This window comes from Hemibagrus wyckioides, linkage group LG17, assembly GCF_019097595.1.
Source record: "Hemibagrus wyckioides isolate EC202008001 linkage group LG17, SWU_Hwy_1.0, whole genome shotgun sequence".
In the NCBI taxonomy this organism is placed as follows: domain Eukaryota; kingdom Metazoa; phylum Chordata; class Actinopteri; order Siluriformes; family Bagridae; genus Hemibagrus; species Hemibagrus wyckioides.
Genome location: NC_080726.1, coordinates 5,644,951 through 5,664,906, shown reverse-complemented (window position 1 = coordinate 5,664,906; position 19,956 = coordinate 5,644,951). Strand labels below are relative to the sequence as shown.

Here is a 19,956-nt window from a genome sequence, read left to right as displayed (position 1 = left end):
ACACAACTTGTGACATCCTATGATTAAATTCGATTTAAAATACATTAACGATAATATTAAAAGCCAGGAAACATTAACCTGAGAATAATAATAATAATAATAATAATAATAATAATAATAATAATAATAATAATAATAATAATAATAGTAATAGTAATAGTAATAGTAATAGTAATAGTAATAAATAAATAAATAAATAAATAAAAACCATATATAAAATAATATAACCATTTCCTATATCTGTGTGCTTAAAATCTGAAAATTATTACAAATTATCAAATTTATAATTTGTATTAAAATAAATAATGCATAAAAAATAAAAAATAGAATTGTAAAAAGCATTTTTTTAAAATATTTTTTAATAAACTGAATATTTTACTGCCCGAGTTCAAAAACATGTACTTTTTTGGTTTTCTGCTTCTTTCCTTCATGCAGTACTTCATACTAGCGGCTTGAAATCTTACCAAGACTTTGCCACAAGAGGGAGCCGCAAGTTTAATCCTCTCATGTCACTCACACTCCTCCGTCCTCTCATTTCTCAAGATCTGAGCTGATATCAAGCTCCTGGTCACATGCTGACATCTGGGAAGCAGATTTTTTTTTGTCTTATGCAAGGATTTCTTCTTAACCTCTGCAGCGTTGCACTTACAGGAGTCAGGCTCTCTACTGTTTCTGCTCTATATTTGCAGCGTTTCAACACAGTGCCAAAAGTACAGATTTTCTCTTTGGGGGGAAAAAAAAAAAAAAAAAGTCATCCATTTTCCTGGCAAAAATGAAGAGTGTGAAAGAAACAGTGCCGAGCTGGCAGATGGAGAGAAACAGTTCTGCAGTGACCACAAAAAAAAAGATTGATGAAGCACTCGTAATATATTATTATGAATATCCATTTGCATTTCTTGGAATGAATGTCAACTTCTAATTATGAGGCAATGAACTTAAACTAAAGAAATACAGAAGAAAGGTTTTTTAGTCAATTTTAATCAGATCTGAATCAAAACAGTTTATTTAAAATCTTTTTTTTTAAAAAGGAATAATTAGAAAATTCATTTTTCTCCAAGGCACAAACGCTTTTGGGTAAATCACATCAAAACTGTGAAAACCTCCACGCCCATGCTCATTCTTGTCAGCCCTTTCCTCAGGGCATGACATATTATAAACACCTAGGTGAGCAGGAGCTCCAAAAGGCTCTCAGGAGAACAGGGGAGGCTGGTGGAGTCAACCGGAGCCAGACTATATAAGCGTCTCGTCTCCCAGCTGAAGCCACTTCTCTCTCTGAGCTCCCTCTAAAGGAGGTGTCAGGATGAAGCTCCTTTTTGCAGCTGCCTTTGCACTCTTTGCGCTTTCTACCCTTGACCAGGTAGATTCCTCGGCTTATGATAAAATAGTGAGCCACAGCCGCATAAGGGCAAAGAAGGAAGGGTAAGAATTATGATTATGATATTTATTACATTTTTTAATGTACCATAATTAGTAAACATGCAATGACTTTTGTTGAAAGTTGTTGAAAGCTTTTAAGGAAAGTAGTTATTTGTTATAAATGATTTCATAGAAACATTTTATTCTTTATAATTTTGCACTTTTCTTTCACATTTGTTTCAGCTAAAATATCATAGAATTTACATAATGTTCCTTTCTAATGATGCTGTTTCATGATGCATGCTGTTAATGTCCTGAATTCACTTGCCATCAATAAGCCTGCAATTTTAATACTGTACCTTATAAAGATAAAACATGACATCATCTATAATGCATCCATTATAGAGGTTTGACTCAATATTTAATCTTTCCCTTGGCGCTCAGGCCAAACGTATGCGCACTCCAGCATGTGTTGGGAACCAAGAAGAAGTACTTCAGTACTTGCCGTAATTGGTACCAAGGAACCATCTGTGGAAAGAAAGCGTAAGTGGGACATTTTATAACTCCATGGGCCTGTAAAATATGTCTGCTGGGACTTTCCAGGGGTCAGAGGTTAAAGGTTTCAGCAGAGCTGTTGTTTTCATGCTGCAATAAAATGCTGGTGGCTGAAGCGCTCTCATGAACTTAGAATTGCCCTTAAAGACCTGAGGAATATTGAGTGAGAGAATTCAAAAAAGTCCCTTTTTTAATGGTGTGCAGTGCTACCAGTAAAGTATCTTTAAGTACAGTAATGTTATTAAATGTTATCAGTAAAGTACAGTAAAGTCAGTAAGTCTTAATTAGTATAAAGTAGAGAGGAAGTACAGAACATGCTGCTAATGATTAAAACAAACCACAAGACTGGCTTGGAGCACTGGGGCTATGTTCAAACAGCTCACCTTAAATTCCCGCCCACAGGCAAAGCACACATCTGGTCGCTAGATGTGAATGTAACCCTAGTGTTGACTTGGTGCTTGGGAACCGTCTCTGATACAGCTATGCAAGCAGTTTTCTCAAAATCGGTACCAGAATGATACAAATGAAACGCAAAATCAAATCTATTATAGCAAAGCGAAGTTCCAGTCATCATGCCTTTTTGATTGGTTCTGGTTTTCGGCCCACAAATGTTGGGTCACGTCGAGTCTGTGATGCTTCTGGTTCCCATTTCTTTTTCCATGGCTCAGAAAAAGAGGAGGGGGGGATTTGAGAGGGTAGCTTAAAGGGGGTTGGTTATGGGTTACTGAAAGAAAGACAGCCTCACGTGATATGAAGCAAACTGGCCACAAAGAACCAGGATTCCGGCTCCCCCAGCGCTCTTGGACTTGCCTCGGCGCCTCTCCTCAAACATGGAGCTCAGCCAGACCAGACGTTCTCATCAGCTTCAGATGTTCTACAGCTTCTATGCCGGACTTTTTCTGTAGACTCAGCAACCCTTCTCTTAACAGTGGAAATAACCACAAGCAGTGTCCGTCAGACGGTTATGAATATCCTCCTTATGTGCAGAATTCATCCAGAGCTGAATGAACACTGTGGGTTTCCATCATCCGACCTGCTTCTGCAGAACTACAGCAGAGCCTACAGGCTTCTTGTTTCTGTAGATTAGTTTCATCCATTCTTGAATATGTTTGCTCAAGCTAATTAAGGTCTTCAGACAACACTTAGTTAGATCGCATTTTAAGGTTAGATCTTAAACAAAGATTTCTTCTACCACTCTAAAGCTTTTTTGTTTGTCTGTCTGGAGGAATCCTAAGAGGTTTGATGTAGAACTTTACACAAGGTTTCTCTTTCTGACAAAAACTAAAAAAAAGTATTCAAAAAACCTTTAAGGAACCCATTTTACCGTGTTCCTACACTTTCCTACACTCTAGGTCTTATCTATTTGAAGAGTAAGTGACAACTATTTGTCTATCTGGATGAATCCTGAGAGGTCTGAATTAGAACCATACAATGCAGACGTTTTCTTTGAGAAAAAATAGCATTACTTAATATTAATATTAATATAAGGTTAGATTCCTTAACTCTTCAAAGAACCCTTATAAGGTATTTGGAAGGCTGGTAAACATAAAAGTACAAAAACTGTGGAACCTTAAAGGGTTCCCTCCAAGGTTTTATGTAAGTCTGTTGCACTGTTTCACTATTATCTAGTGAACCATTAAATAACTCTTGAAAATTATGAAGGATTCGTAGCTAGAAAAACAAAACCCTGGAGATTTTTTAAACTGGACACCAGCCATCCAAATAGAGAGCAACTTCCTACACACATTAAATAGTTAACACATCTAGCTATAGATTATACCGCGGGTTCCAGTGAATCAAGAGTAAATGCACAAAACATCTGAATTTGGTTCTGTCCTAAATATTTTGACATGTGCTTAGAATATTTCACTTTAATATGTTCCATAATTAAATGAAAAATAACCACTGCTTCCATTGCTGAGGGAAAAAAAAAAATCCAATAAAATACATTAGGAAACTCTTAACTGTAGCTGTGGCAAGAGTCCAACAGGTTACCAAAACAACAGAGTCAGGCCTTCCTCCTTGCATGGGAGGGATGTTTGAGACAATCTTGTTTTCTTTTGGCTACTCGCCTGGAAGTGTAACCGATACTGCAGTGATCTCATCACTGAGCCTCTTTCCTTCCTCCCTGAATGCTGTGCTTCAAAGCACTTGCCACAGTGAAGGCTGGTACTCTGCCATGACCCCGGAGCTCTTGTTCGCAGGAAAAAAAAAAAAAACTTGCCCAATTCCCATCTGCTGCTTCTGGTTCGTCTTTGAACTTATCATTAATTTCTTCTCAACTCATTACTGGTGTTCATCATGAAAGCATCGTTTGATTTCCACCCACTTTGTCTCTCAGACACAAGGCATCAATGGAGCTTTTTCCAGGTTCATTTGTATTCTTTCGTCTAGCCAGGTGAACCAACAGCCAGGCAGAGGAAGCATATGGAATCATTTATAGATGTGGGGGATTTCCAGAACCGCAGCCTTCTAACCCTCACCACCTATAACCCCCATGCACACACACACACACACACACACACTATATTCTCTATCAGAGAATGATCCTAAATCCATCAACCATAAGTTAAACAGTACCTCTTGAGTCCAGGAGATAGGGAATCATTTTCTTATATAACTTTATACTCATGCGCTTGTTTTCATATGCTAACGTTTCCATAGAAACAAGTTATTAACAGGAACTCGTATACTGGAAGTTCCACATAATATGAGGCTAATAAAAATATCATTAAAATACATGCTGTTTAATAATTTACTTAGGAGTTATTTATGTAAAAGTTTTTTAAAGGAACATTTCCATTAGCTTAAATGGAGTTTTGTGCTTTCTGATATTTCTGTAACATGACGAGCACGTTTTCATTAAAAAAAATGGAAAAAAAAAATTGTATTTGTCTTAGATTAAAACATTATTTATTTATTTATTTAGTTATTTAGTTATTATTTCCCCCCTTTTCTGGCATTTTATATAGCAATTTAATTTCCAAACCAATGTTTTTCTTTAGTATACAACTGTGTCAGCAAAAAAATAAAAAATAATAATAAAATAAAAATGCCCCTGTTGCTAACCACATGGGCTAAAATGCTAGAGCGGGTTAAACGGTTTCCGCCAAAGAACTGTCAAGAATTTTGCAGGAACGTAATGACAGTGTGGCACACTTCCTCAAACCACAGAGCCAAAAGTCATATTTATACAATTATATAGCGCTGATGATTGACATGCAGTATGTTCAGGACCATGAGACAAAGCATGAATAAGGCTTATTTAGCTAGTTTATGGAGTTTTTACCACAGTGGGATTACAGTCCAGGGCTTTTTGCTGTTATATGATGCGTGCTGTTATAAGGCTGAATGTTTTTTCTTCTTTTGTAGTTCTGTTGTCTATGAGTGCTGTCCAGGATACATGAGGCTGGATGGTATGCATGGCTGTCCTGCTGGTGAGTAGTTTAGTTGACATCCACATGAACTCTTTGCCCTCTGTAATGATACAGCTTTTGTTAAATTCTTGAATCTGATTGGTCAGAAAGCGTTGATTATTTTCAGTAAGAGTAGTGCTAGCTGTAATTCAAAGGTTCACAGGTAATAGATGCATTTGCATTTACAGGTAATAAATGCACTTGTTATGACAGGTTATCATTCCTAGAGACTAGTATGGCAGGCACAACACACATTTAACAAAGTATTAGATTTCTGTGAGGAAAGGTTTTGTGGAAGGAGTATCATCAACCCCCAGTAAGTTTTTCACCCATGGAAAGCCTTTTTTTGCAAGAGAGTGAGACAAAGAAAGGCTGAGCGGGAATAATTAATTAAAGCTGCTATAAAGCTACCAATGAGAAGTGGTAGCTTAATAGTTAAGGTGTTAAACCTCTGTTCTGTTCATCCATGCATAATCATCTAATTTATATGATTTCATTATTCCCAGGAAAAACATGTGACTGAAGAAATATCGTTGTAATGGATATACATCTATTTTCCTCCACAGTCGCTCCCATTGACACTGTATACGGCACCCTCGGCCTGGTGAATGCAGTCACCACACAGCAGTACTCAGCCATGTCCAAACTAAAGGAAGAGATCGAAGGAGCAGGATCTTACACCTTCTTTGCCCCCAGTAATGAAGCTTGGGATATTTTAGATACGGTATTACCAGAATATTTACCTCTTACAGCAAATTCAGATAAATAATACAATAAAGAAGGCAAAACTAACTCCCTATACTGACAGTTGAATCATGATCATTTTTCAGAGCTGTCTTTTACAAGGTCCACTTGGCAATGTCCAGTGCCTAGTACCTTCAGTTTCAAATTAAAATCCTTAAATCTCCCGATTTTACAAGTTGTTAGGTTGAATTCAAACCAAAATATGAACGAGCTTCCTTAAACAATGATTTCTGTTTTGGATCTCCAGGAAGTGAGAGGTGCTTTGGTGAGCAATGTCAACATCGAGCTGTACAATGCTCTGCACTACCACATGGCTAACAAGCGCCTCCTCACCAAAGACCTGAAGAATGGACTCAAGATCAAGTCTATGTACAATGACCTTACTCTCCACATCAACCACTATTCCAATGGCGTAGGTGTTTTAGAGCGTTCTTTAAAAGTTTTTTTTTTTTTTTTTTTTAAATATTGGATCAGTTTGTTAGCTTAATATGAGATATGAAGTGTTTAATTCCTTCTTTCTTGTTCAGGTGGTTACAGTCAACTGTGCCAGGATCATTCATGGGAACCAGGTGGCCACCAATGGAGTGGTGCATGTCATTGATCGTGTTATCACTGCTGTGGGCAACACCATTCAGGATGTGCTTGACATTGAGGATGATCTGTCTTCTCTGAATGTAAGTGACTGCTTTACAGTTTATCACAGCCAGCAGAAATGTCTATATAAATTCTTAAAAAAGAAAAGATCTTTGGATGGACTGGAGACCAAATTTGGTTTCACTGGATCCTTATTTAGAAAGCTTAAATCACTGACTATCTAAACAACCAGTGATGAGCCCTTTTAACAGAAATCTTAGTATAATTTTTAAACCTTTATATGTTTCCATGTCATGGATTAAGCTGGAGTAAATATTATTTATGTTTCAGACTGTAGCTTCTAATGCTGGTCTGTTGGAGATGTTGGGCAAGCCAGGGCACTTCACTCTGTTTGCTCCCACCAATGATGCCTTTTCTAAGCTGGACAAAGAAGTAATGGATAGACTTATGGCTAACAAAGGTGCCCTCAAAGGTAAATTGGTGATTCAGTTTCAGAGTGCTTTTACATCTTTGGAAGCATTTTCCCAAGCAAAGCTTAGAGAGCAAAAGACAAAATGTTTTTAATGAAGTGCGAGTAGAAAGAATACAATGCAGTGACTCCCACAGGACATGTTTGTTGATTTGAGTGAACCAAGAGTGCTGGTTACATCAATCATATTTTTTTCAAATCCCATTCAAACCAGATGGTAATACTGGCCTGTTTTGTGCAGTGGGAATTCTCAGACAGTTGGCGAACAGCAGCAAAACCACATTTAAGCCTGCACTGACTATTAGATTGAGTTATTGTTTTATTCTAAGCACCTTGGTGAGAAATGTGGTGATACACAGCTACTTATTTGCATTGGACTTAAGAACTATTTCTTTAGTTCTTAATCATGTAAAGAAATATTTTCACTTGGTATACTAATCTTTTAATGTATTGTCCAATGAAATGTTCATGGCTTGAATGGTGCATGTTTTTCCCCCCAACGTAGCTCCAATGTAAACTGTAGGCCTTTAGAGAAAGATCAAAAGCTGCAAAGTGAGCAAAGCAGTCTCTGAACAGTGCCAAATGCAGTGAAGCGGCAAACAGCTGCTGGATTTTACTATCCATTGAAACTTGGCAATGTCTAGATTCTTGCATTTTAATTGGTCCCTCATCCATCATTTGACAGCCATTTGAAATTATCCTCCACTTGAAGGGGAATGGTGCAGAGTTGTCAACAGGCGTATTCTCAAGGGCTCCAGGGCTCCTACGGAGACCCGGGTTCATTATTTGGTGCGTTTACTACCTGGCGGAGATACGAATTACATCATAGTGAGTTGGGGTGTTTTTTCTGGAAAGGAAATAATACAGGAGAGAGAAAATGCCAAGAAGAGAACTACTATGTAGATAATGTATATTTAGCTACAATTGAACACCCAAAACTTGATATCTATTCAGGGTGTAACAACTCAACATAATCTGTATGAGTTTACGCTCTGCATATCTATATCTATCTATATTGGCAAGTGTTTTTTTGTTTTGTTTTGTTTTAAGTATGTATGAACTCTTTCACTATGACCCCAGAAACACTAAAAACCACAGAAAAGAAAACACTCAGCAGTAAAATATCAGCACTGTCAGCATGGTGTGTGAATTGTGTCTCGGCGAGATCCTCAGCCTCAGCCACATCGCTCAAGTTTATGATTCAGCTCAAATAGATATGTGAAGAAATGTGACAGCTCCTTGTTACCTCGTGTAAGGATAAATCGTCCAATCATCATAATCCTAGTCTCATCCAGATGTCCTTCTTTGACCTTTTTGCCAAACTACTCATATCTGTATTTATTTCTGTTTAGTACACATTATCTGAATATCATTTATATTCAGTTACCACCAGTGTCCACTAATTGTTTTACAGCAATAGTTCTTACTTCACTACTAGAGCTACTAAAAGTGTCCTCAAGTGCATTTTCGTTCTCTTCCACAGCCCTGTTTAATTACCACCTCTTGGACTCGATCCAGTGCTCAGAAGCCATCATGAGTGGCACTGCATATGAGACTGTGGAGGGCAGCAACATTGAAATTGGCTGCGATGGAGACAGCCTCACCGTTAATGGTGTCAAGATGGTGCTCAAGAAGGACATTGTCACCAGCAATGGAGTTATCCACCTGATTGACCAGGTGCTCATGCCAGACTCAGGTTAGCTGCATCTTATTTATTTGGTTCTATTCAAATACTCTGAGAATGCATCATCAACTCAATTCTAAACATCCCAGTTGGCACTTTCTCCTACAAGCTAAGCAGGTGATGGAGCTGGTTGGCGAGTCACAGTCCACCTTCGGTGATATGGTGGCAGAACTGGGTCTGGCAGCAGCCATGAGACCGCAGGCCGAGTACACGCTCCTGGCTCCTCTCAACGTAGCCTTCAATGGTACGTTACTCAAAATGAATTCCTGACACCGAAGTCACTTTTGGCATGATTTGAACATGTACTCTGTCTTTTCTCACTGACTTATTGCTGTAATGTTCTCTTTCAATCTTACTGTCTCATTCTTGGCACAATCTATTTTTCGTTTTTACTCCTGTTGCTCATGAAACAGCAAATGTGTAAATTTTCGTTTCTGCGTGTATGTGGAAAAGCATTGCTTCATCACCAAGAATTTTTATGATGTTAAAGGGACTTATAATGAGGATGCTGTTAGGTAAAAAAATCTGCCTTCTATTGACTGCATAGCCATAATATTTTGGAGTGAATTAATGGTACAGTGCAATTAAATGATGCAAACATGGACTAATACTGATTAATATACATTTATTGCTTATTAAATGGTCCAGAATGTGAAATTAATTCACATAATGCCACTGTATCCCGAAGAGGCTCCAGGATATCACTTGAATAATCATCTGATGGCAGAAAAAAGGGAAAGACTAGAGAATACGCAGATACCCAGTTAAAAATAGAATCTTTCCGTTGTGAACGTACATCTTTCAGTGCTTGTGTAGAGTAAGATGTTAGAGAATCATCACACACTGTCCTTCACCCAGAATAAACCTGGGGGATCGACCACCCAAGTGGCACACCCATGTGGTTCACTTTAGTCTTCTTTACAAATGTACAATAATTCTGATTATCAGGGTGTAGAAACGTTGCTGTTTGCGTTTAAAAGGTAATTTATCTCATTTTCGGGGGCAGATAATTAAGAAGGATGAGGCCCCAGGCAGCAATAAGTCAGCATGATGTCTGAGAATGTGCATACCAAAGAAATAAAAAGGGAAAGGTTGAAGGTTGAAGAAAAAGGGGAGGTTGAAATATATTGATAATATTTTTTTTGATTGTAATATTTTTTGTGGATTTAAGTGCATTTGTCTTTTTATCTCAGTATTGGATTTGGTTAGAATGACCAATACAATTTTATTGCAGTTTTAGTCAGTGAAATTAAAAGTTGCCAGATGATGAAAAGTTGCATCTGCAAGGTTAGAAATAAAGAGTAGGATAATTTGGGTCACAGAGAGGAAAGAACCATGAGAGGTAAGATTTTTAGATTTTAAATGTAAAGTAAATGCAGACCCAGAGAAAAAATAACCAAAACAAACAAATAAAATACTCCTATATGACTAATAAATTAGTGTAAAACATAATGCAGAATTTACAACCTTATGTTGAATTACATAAATAAATAAATAAATAAATAAATAAATAAATAAATAAATACTTTCCACGAAATCCTAAATTAGGTGTAGTCATGAATTCTGATTCCAACCTCAACCAGAACTTTTTAATAACCAAAATCATTACAAATTTGCAGAAGACCATATACTGTACATCTTATAAAAGTGTCACAGTCCAGTGAAAAATATTTCCTGAAGCTCATTCCTCTTCTTTCTGATGTTTACCATAGACGAGGTAATGTCCATAGACCAGAGTCTCCTACGAATCATTCTGGAAAACCACATCCTGAAGAGCAAGATTGTGTTGAGTCAGCTGTTTAATGGCCAGCGTCTGGAGACTCTGGGAGGAAAGTTCCTCCGGGTGTTTGTGTACCGCACGGTAAGTCTCTAAAACCTTATCACTTTGTTGGTTTGTTTTAAGATATGCGAAATCATTGTTGCATTCACTGGTCGCAGAAACAAATCCATACTTGTTTGGATTCATTAGAAATCTAAACAATTATGTTCTTTAAAAAATAGATAAAATATTGGAAAAGGAGCAATACTGACCAAAAAAGCAGCCCATCATGTAACAAATAGCAGGACATAATTGCTGAATCTGGTAATGCAATAACAACAAACTAAATGACAGATGTATTGCACACATGTTCTTTAAAAATGTCTTTTCTGTCTGGAAAGGCCGTGTGCATTGAGAACGCCTGCCTGATCCGAGGAAGCAAAGAGGGAGTCAATGGTGCTCTCCATCTCATGAAGACTCTGATCCAACCAGCTGAATTCAACATGTTCCAAGTGCTGACTAAACACGGAGGCTTCAAGTAAGAGACACAGATATTCAGTACCATGCTTTATTTATTTAATTACACTTTAGAAATTAGCACTTTATATTTATATTGTCACTTTATAGATGTAACCATAGCAACACTAGACATGATTTTTATGTCACATGATTGTGGCTGGAAAGAGGAACTCCATGAGGCATTTATTGGGCTAATTTAAAAAAAAAAAAACCATGATAAGTCTTGTTTCGAAGCAAATAATCAGAATTAAGTCTAATAGATTTCTGTGAACATTGCCTATGGCATAGGGAAATGAAGAGAAATTGAAATACAGACAGCATTTGCTATGCACAAGATTTCTTTTCTAAGTATATTGCAAAGACTGGGAGAGGAAAAAAGTGATAATTTAGTGGATAATTGATATACCTGCTGATACGGCAAATAAATCAAGTTCTGAAATCATTTCCCATGCAAAGGCTGAGACAAAAGATGAAAATCCGTCTCCATTTTCCAGTGGCCATATTTTAGGGTTAGTTTCTGGTAATTTTGTGAGGTTTTGAGAAATACTTGGGCTGGAAATTTCGCTGAGACACACTGTATGTGTGTGTGTGTGTGTGTGAGTGTGTGAGAGAGAGAGAGAGAGAGAGAGAGAGAGAGAACCTATCATATTCACTGTGATTGAATTCTGGCACAAAATATTTATTTTTCATTCTCATAACACAACTAAAAATTTCATGAATAAGATTTTCCTATTATATATAATATAACATTAAACTAAGAACATAGTCATTTAATGAAGCTTGAAATAATTAATTTTTAAAAAGAAGCTAAATAATCTAATAGAATTAGAAATTTCAACTCTTGACATCAGTATTTTGTTTGTTGGAAACATCGGCATTTTTTCCTATTCACATGCTAACAGGACTTTTATGACATCATATTTTTATTTATTGCATATTGGCAGACGAGCTTTTCCAGAGAGACTTACAAAAGTGCAATATTAAATGCAGCGTAGTTACTAAAAATTACTGGGATAACAGCACCCTTGTTAGCTAAGGGTGATTTCGTTACACAGTGAATGATACACTTTGATCAAGTTGTTGATTGGCCAAATCGAAATGCACATAAGCCTTATCAATTCATTTTGCAGTCAGATACCGACCATCAAAATGGCTGTGTCACAGACTTAGTAGTCTTACTAAAATGCTAGAACTTTCTTTGTGAATGAGAACCAATGAGAATTCTAATCTATAATTTTCAGAACTGTACAGTTATATCATAAAAAATGCCTCATGTTATTACTCAGTGTAGGTAAATTTCAAGAAAATTGTACTGGATGAAGCTTACATTTCCATTCCAGGTATTTGGCAGAAGCCCTTACAATTACAAGAATACAAGCAACAATACAAGCAACTTACAATTCATACAACTAAGCATTAAAGGGCCTTTCTCAGGGGCCCAGCAGTGGCAGCTTGGTGGACTTGGGATTTGAACTAATCTTTTAATCAGTAGACCAACACCGCATCCACTTAGCTATCATAAAGCTACCATTTTATAAAGATGGTTGAGAGGATACCAAGTGTGTTGAAAGCTTCATCAGAATCATGGTTCACTATTACTGTTAAGAATTAAAAAACTGAAAAAAAAAAAGAAAGATTGATTTGTTTATCATTTTTCCTAGTCTTTACATAATTCACAGCTTTGAAAGTTTCGTCGTAATTATAAAATAGTAAGAAATAGTGGAACTCTCTTACGAACAGGTTTGTCCAAATCTTTAGTCTGGTATGTGCGTCCATCAAGCGATCCATCTTTCCCTTTTAGAAAAGAAGATGACTTCACTGAGAAGTGTTAAAGGATGTATAGCATTTTGCTATTTTAAAAATGGGGCCAATAGGTTTTATGTCAGTCAATATTTTTTATTTTTTCAACAAAGTCTTCCAACATTTTGACAGCTTCAGTTAAATATCTGCTCGGAGGAAAATCACAGATATATGAAGAGCCCCAGGCTCTTTATGTGAGACAACAAGCCTTCAATATTTCCCTATCAGTCATGTTGCCTGTCAATTCAGAAAGCTCCTCCTCCTCAGAAAGTGTTCAGGCCACCTCTGTCTTTGGAGGTCACACTAGGGGGTGCTGTAGAGTTTTAAATCTGGACGTTTCAAAAAACGTCCAGCTCATTCACTGATCCAATCAGTAAGCATTTTAGAGATTGTGAGAATTTACATTCGTTTAAATTGGTGTTGCTCCTGGTTGCAGGATCTTTTTGTCTCTGATGGAGGCGGCTGGTCTGACTGACTTGCTGAAGCAGGAGGGAGAATTCACCCTGTTTGTCCCAACCGATGAGGCTCTTGCTGGACTCACTGAAAGAGACATCAACATTCTGAAGAGCAAGTCTTAGACGTTTTCATCCTTTTATTATGCCTTTACTCAAATGATTTACAATGGTTCTGCAGACTTCTAGTGTTTTAGGCTAGAAAGAAATACACAAGATGGTGGTATTAGAGGAGTAGGGTGTTTGTCATCCTCATCATTTCTCTTTCCTGTGATCAGGTGATCCCAATGCCCTCAGAGCCATCCTGCTCTACCACTTCAGCAAAGGTATTTTCATCGGCGGAGGCTTGGAGTCCGGAGTCACTAATCTGCTCAAATCTCTTCAGGGCAGTAACATCAAACTCTTGTTTGTAAGTGTTGACAGTCCCCTTTTCGCTGCTTTATGCTGTTCATGTCCAGGTCCAAGCCTCTATTATATCCGGTGTCAATCATATTTAAAAGCATTGCCTGGTTATTTCCTCTGCAGGCCTTCCTGAAGGCACCTGAATAGATTTATTTTAAATGAATGAGGTTCAAAAGTTGAACAAGTCTGTATGTTTTATGGGTGGGTGAGGATTGCTTGACCTTACATGCCAAAACTGTTTCACTCAGCATACTACAGTAGACTACTGTTTCTACTTGCAAAGCTTTTTATCCTTTGCTCGGGTTTCAAAGGAGTGAATCTAAAGTTTGGACACTTTTTAGGAGACGTTGCCTACAGGGCAGTATGGTGTACTAGTTTAAACAGTGAACCTCTTCAAATATTTGTGAACTGGTAAAGTTTCTTTCTGTGATCTGTTTGAGCACAAAAGTTTTTTGTTTTTTTTTAGTTTCTTGCACACATTATTGCACTACACTAATTCTATACTTACTTTCATCCAGGGGAATGATGGCATGAAGGTGAACTCAGTGCAAATTCCCAAATCCGATCTCATGGCTTCAAATGGAGTCATTCACGTCACCACAAGTCTTCTGTACCCTGAAGGTGTGCACTATGTAATACACACTCCAGGCTACATCATGCTGCATACAATAGCATTTAAATAAACAGAAGGGCTTCAGCAGCATTCAGTCTTCGACTAAGGCTCATTTGATCTGAAAATCTTTGCACAGATGTTCCTGTTGGAAGCCAGGAATTCCTTACACTGCTTAGACGGTTCATCAAGTACATCCAGATCAAGGTACCAAAATACCTAAAAACATCTAACGCACCCATACATGGAATTTCATATACGGCTATTGCCATGGTTGTGCTGTTATAGGAAAAATAAGCAGCGAATAGGGTGGTGTGTTGTGGCTTAACTGTCATCACTCTGAAGTTGATTCATTTCCAATAACAGCCTGTCCCGGAGGGTTTTAGTGCTCTTTCACAACAGTAATGTTTCAATGATTATACATTAAATGTGTTACAGATTGACACATTGTATGCTTATTTCCATTTTGGCTAAGCTTTAATATTTTGGAACATTCACAAAACAAGTCAGTTCCTGTTAAGACTTAGGAATAACAGCAATAAACATCTCTCAGAGTTATTTATATGAATAAAGAACCCGAATTACTGAAGGTCATAGTCATGAAGAGTTTTTCCTGTTAAAGTTAGCTATGACTGTTACAAAACAATGACACTGAAGACTTTCCGAAAATACAATACAAAACAAATCACAAGTTCTACTTCATTACATGTAGAAACTTCGCGGATTATCCTCCCATAAATCTGGTTGTTATACTACACAACTAGTTCATGAGTTAATGATGTATTACATAACAGCCATTAGAGTATACAGAGCCTAATATATTCTTGTATAAATGTTTAAGTAGCTGTTTACATGCAGGACGTGACATTATGAAGAAAGTGTATATGACTTTATAAGGTGAGGTAGTTATTGCATTGTTATAACTTTGGATTATACAACTGTCCTAGCCTGCTATTTATGTTAACGATATCTAAGCAAGGTAGAAATGTTTTTCAAATGAGAATCGATTACTCATGAATAGGTCATTTTCTTTTTACACAGTATGTCTCAGGCTACAGATTTAAGGAGATCCCTCTGACATTCATGAGTAAGTTCTATTAAACTTTATACATCAATAAATGACATCAGTGGAGCACATGGAAATGAAACTGTTGGTTCACATCATGAGTGTTTTCTCAAACGGATCTATTTTGATTCTTTTTCAGAGAGAATCATCACAGGTATTGAACACTGCATCATTAACTATGCAAAGTATGCATTAAATCGTAAGTGCTTGTTTCGTCACGTACACAAATTCTTTTTCAGTTCCCGAAGTCACCAAAGTGACCCGAGTCATTCAGGGATCACGTGTTATTGAGGGAGACCCAAGCCTGACCAAGGTCACCAGGGTCATTCAGGGAGACCCGACCCTAACCAAGGTTACGAGAGTCATCGAAGGTGACCCCTCTTTCACCAAGGTTACAAGAGTCATCGAAGGTGACCCCTCTTTCACCAAGGTTACGAGAGTCATCGAAGGTGACCCAACTTTCACCAAGGTCACAAGAGTCATAGAAGGGGAGCCGTCTCTTACCAAAGTGACCCGAGTTGTTGAAGGTTTGTGTAATGAAATTTATGTGGAAACATTTTCACATTCCAAACTGAACTAAAAATTCTCTCTTTCTTGTATAGCAGTCGCTGGTAAATTACAGAGAGTTTCATGCCACAGCTGTTTGACGTTTAGTGACAGCCACAAATCTGCATAAAAAAAACCCAAAGGTTCCAAAAATTATGACAAAATAGTAAAAGAATGCCTCTTAAATGTGACATGTGCCAAATCTTCCACTAATGCAGCTCAGCCAATGCAGCTTGTCAGCTACCAAACATATAGACACACTAACTCCTTTTATAAGGTGCCATTACTTCTGTCCTAACTAAAAGGCTGGTCATACTAATCTTAATCTATGTACAAGGTTTGGAATGTTTTACCCAGTCCCAGATTAACAAGTACCTCAATAGATGAATGGAGGATTATTTCAAATTGGATGAACTCATTGCCAAATATTTGATTTCATTCTTAAAATGTGAATGCATACTAAAGAGCTTTAGTAAACTATTTGGATTTTCATGAGCATCTCACTTTTATCCAGCTTGATAAACGAGGCTCTTGTGTAATGTATGAAACATAAGCTTACAATGGAACAAAGATAACCTAGATTCATAGTTTCCAAACCCACAATGGCTTCAAGTCTCTAACTGTGCTCTTGTCTAACTATTCTAACCCAAAATGAGAACAAAGCTAACTTTGGTCAACCACACTTAAGCAAGTTAAAGCATCTCCAAACCCAAGACTCTGTGTTATACTTTTGCTACATCAGCATTCAGCACTTCTGCTGTGATTTGGGAAAGTGGACGCGATTAACCATGCTCAAATGTTCTGCATCAACAGGTCCTGAGATCTTTTTCAGCAACATTGCCGATATGGAGCACAATGGTAGTGCGATGTACCGAGCGCAAACCTCTTCAATGCATGCTTTTTAGTGGGGCTAGAGTTAGAAAAAAAATTTTTCAACCTTTTCTTTCTGCTGTTTTCCCTCTTATAAACTTTTACCATCAACCCCTTAAAATCCCAGTGTGCAGATTTACAATTCTAACTCTACTGGCTACATACTTTCCTTAGTTTTACTGCAGTTACAAAAGAATTAATAGTATAACCAAAATTATATGTCTTAAAGTCAATCCATGAATCATAAGCTGAGACTTTAAAGGGTTAACCATTCTTTATTCTTTCTTCAGCACTTCTCCTCCTCTCAACACTATCCGGTGTACAATTCATAGGCTTTACATCAAGAGATACCAATTTTTATTTAAATAAATAAATAATAATAATAATAATAATAATAATAATAATAATAATAATAATAGTGGTCCTATGACCTGAAACCATAATCATAAATATTCAACTCTTACATTTCCTATGAATTGAAATCCTGGGGTGTTGTTTTATTTTCTCAGATTTCTCTCCCAATCCCCTTTACTTTGGAAAAACCTCATATCCATAACTTTATACTGAACAACTCTGATGTATTCCTGTACAGGGCCTCAGACAAAGTTTATTGAGATGGACACAGATGCTGAGAAAATTACCTACACCATTCAGGGTAAGATTCTTCTAAACCAGTGATTTTCAACCAATTTTAAGTGTGAGATAAGAGATCGTCAGGTGTGCCTCGGGAAATTATCCAATTACAATTAATTGGTCTAAAACTTTATTTAGTTACTGGAGATCATTGGCTATAGTTGAGCACCTGTGCCTGTGATGTAGTGACTGGAAGAGTAATGGAAATACGCATCTATGTCAGTAGGTAGTGCAATATTAACCTTGACAATAGAATTAATGATGCACGTGACAGGTAGCGGTGGCAACAGTGGATAAATATTTGAAAAGGAACCGGGTCCTGGATGAAACTCTGACCCAGGTGAAGGCCCTAGTATAAATGGTGGTCAAAAGAAAGCAAAAATGGTGAGCTTGAGTGGTCAAATGGCAGTATAGTGAAAGCTCATTTTTGTTCGGATTTACTTTAAACTGGGATCTGACTAAAACAACTTCATTATACTTGTGGTTTGGAGGAAAAGCTATCTAACAGTGCAATATTCCCAAGCAAGCTTAAACACTATCTCCAAAAGAAACACTCTTCACTTCCAAACAAGAACGCAGACTATTTTTGGTTGGTGGTGTGCAGTGCGATTTTTTTAAATGTAAAAAATGTGCCATGCTTCAGAAAAGGATGAAAAATACTGGTCTAGACTTCACTGGTTTTCCTCAATATTTTCTTTAAGCATTATGGGACAAGACGTAACATTGCGTTTATTTATTTACAGATGGACGACGAGTGCCAGGACGGCGTGTGCCAGGTAAGGCCTTTCAATGTATTGTGTTTCGGATTTGGAAGCCAGTAGAGATCTGTAGGGTCTGAAAGTGTGGTCAAGGTCATAGAACAAAAAAATGTGAACCAAATATATATATGGATTTTTAAAAAAGAAATTTATTTCAGCTGATTTCAATACAGGAGCAGTAGAGTACTTATCTATTAAATTTAGATTCTATTCCTGCGTAGCGTAATAAACACTATATAGAATTGTAAACACGTCAACAAATAAAAAATGAATGATCACAGTTTAACAAGTTGTTCAGCAGCCATGATGAACTTCACCTCCGTAACACACAACAGGTGTGGAAATGTGATGTCAGCACTTTCAAACACACACAAAAGGAGTTTTAATGCCGTTTTTCATGGACGGCAAGACCGAACTGCGGTCAGCCTTTTTACAAACATCCGACTACTTGTGAACACGGGCTATGAAACGTATTTAATATCAGTGTCACCAATATACTGTTGTAGGTTTAAACACACACACACACACACACAAGACGAAGAAATGAGCTTATGTCATTTCCTCCATCTGTGTTTTCCAGCTGGAACCAGAAGGAGAACCAGGATGACCAGCCAACCCAAGACTCAGTGAGATGGGAAAAACAAATGGACCCTTCAAATGTTTTAAAGAAATCAGGGGTTCAAGGGAATCATTTGTTTAAAAACGGAAAATAAAAAAGTGGCCTCTCTTAATACGATTCTTTTCAATTGAGTCTGTTCGGAACTTGATTTGAATCAAAGAGAGATGAATTCATTTTTTTTTTTTTAGCATTTGTTGTTTGTTAATCCAGAGAGAAATTCAATATTAAATTGTCCCTGTGTATGTACATATTTTTATAGGGTTTTTTTTTTATTTTGTAGAGGGTTACGTTTGGAACAGACTGGTACTAAAAAAAAAAATTCACTCAGTTCACTGAAAATCGATGTCAAAGACAAGATGTGGAAACGACTCCCATCTGTGTATGTTTAACATGTATTTTTTTTTATTTTTTAAGAAGCATTCAGTTTGTTCTGCAAGCAGATCTGTTTCCGAGAATATTTCGGGTTAACTCCTTAAACCAAGATGGAACATGAATCCAGATTTTTGTTGGGTTGAGGTTTACTTCTGCATGGCCAAAGATTCTATGGTGCTCATGTTCAGTATTTGTTTCTTTAAAACAATAAAAGTTTGCAAGATTTTGATAAAAGAGGAGTCTTCTTGCTTCATTCCTTCATTCTTCTTGCTTCACCCCCTACCCCCCACATTAAGAGCAACATAAGGAAATCCTGGAATGGTAGATCTGTGAAGAAGATGAAAATGCGGGGGAAAAAATCATGGATAAATCTTATTAGTAAACTGGAATCCATATAGTTTTATTTTTGTCCTAAAATTTAAAAATCTTCATTCGCAACCTGGTTTTAGAATTGGATTCAGGAGCAGTAAAATAAAAATAATATATATTTATTTAATCTGACTTGCTACATAGTCCAAATTTTCTAGTGTAGTTAACCCTAAACTAATATAATGTTAAAGCATGTTTTGTGCTCTGTCAATTTGATATTTCTGTTCACTTGGTCATAACTTCTGATGAACTTTAGATCATCTTCTGCAGGCTTTCTTCTGTTGGCTTGGTTTTCTGCTGTGTTTGGGTTGTTCCCGTGGTGGAATGTGAAATTTTAATTCATCATCAGCTGACTAACAGAAA

At 37.1% G+C, this 19,956-nt stretch overlaps 1 protein-coding gene across 2 annotated transcripts; it reads left to right on the top strand.

The window, feature by feature from the left end:
* Positions 1-1,201: 1,201 nt before the first annotated feature.
* On the top strand, positions 1,202-19,458 carry postnb (periostin, osteoblast specific factor b). Of its 2 annotated transcripts, XM_058413457.1 has the most exons (22): positions 1,202-1,419; positions 1,801-1,899; positions 5,284-5,348; positions 5,894-6,051; positions 6,319-6,483; positions 6,599-6,745; positions 6,996-7,137; positions 8,618-8,830; positions 8,928-9,062; positions 10,531-10,679; positions 10,979-11,115; positions 13,333-13,463; positions 13,627-13,757; positions 14,269-14,371; positions 14,500-14,567; positions 15,402-15,447; positions 15,566-15,580; positions 15,666-15,953; positions 16,786-16,830; positions 17,435-17,497; positions 18,219-18,251; positions 18,814-19,458. In XM_058413457.1, the coding sequence occupies exons 1-22, from the start codon at positions 1,301-1,303 to the stop codon at positions 18,861-18,863; spliced, it is 2,502 nt and encodes an 833-aa protein (XP_058269440.1). In that variant the 5' UTR covers positions 1,202-1,300; the 3' UTR covers positions 18,864-19,458. The 2 variants fall into 2 exon arrangements, with proteins under 2 accessions (XP_058269440.1, XP_058269441.1); XM_058413458.1 differs by lacking the exon at positions 16,786-16,830.
* The last annotated feature ends 498 nt before the right edge of the window (positions 19,459-19,956 follow it).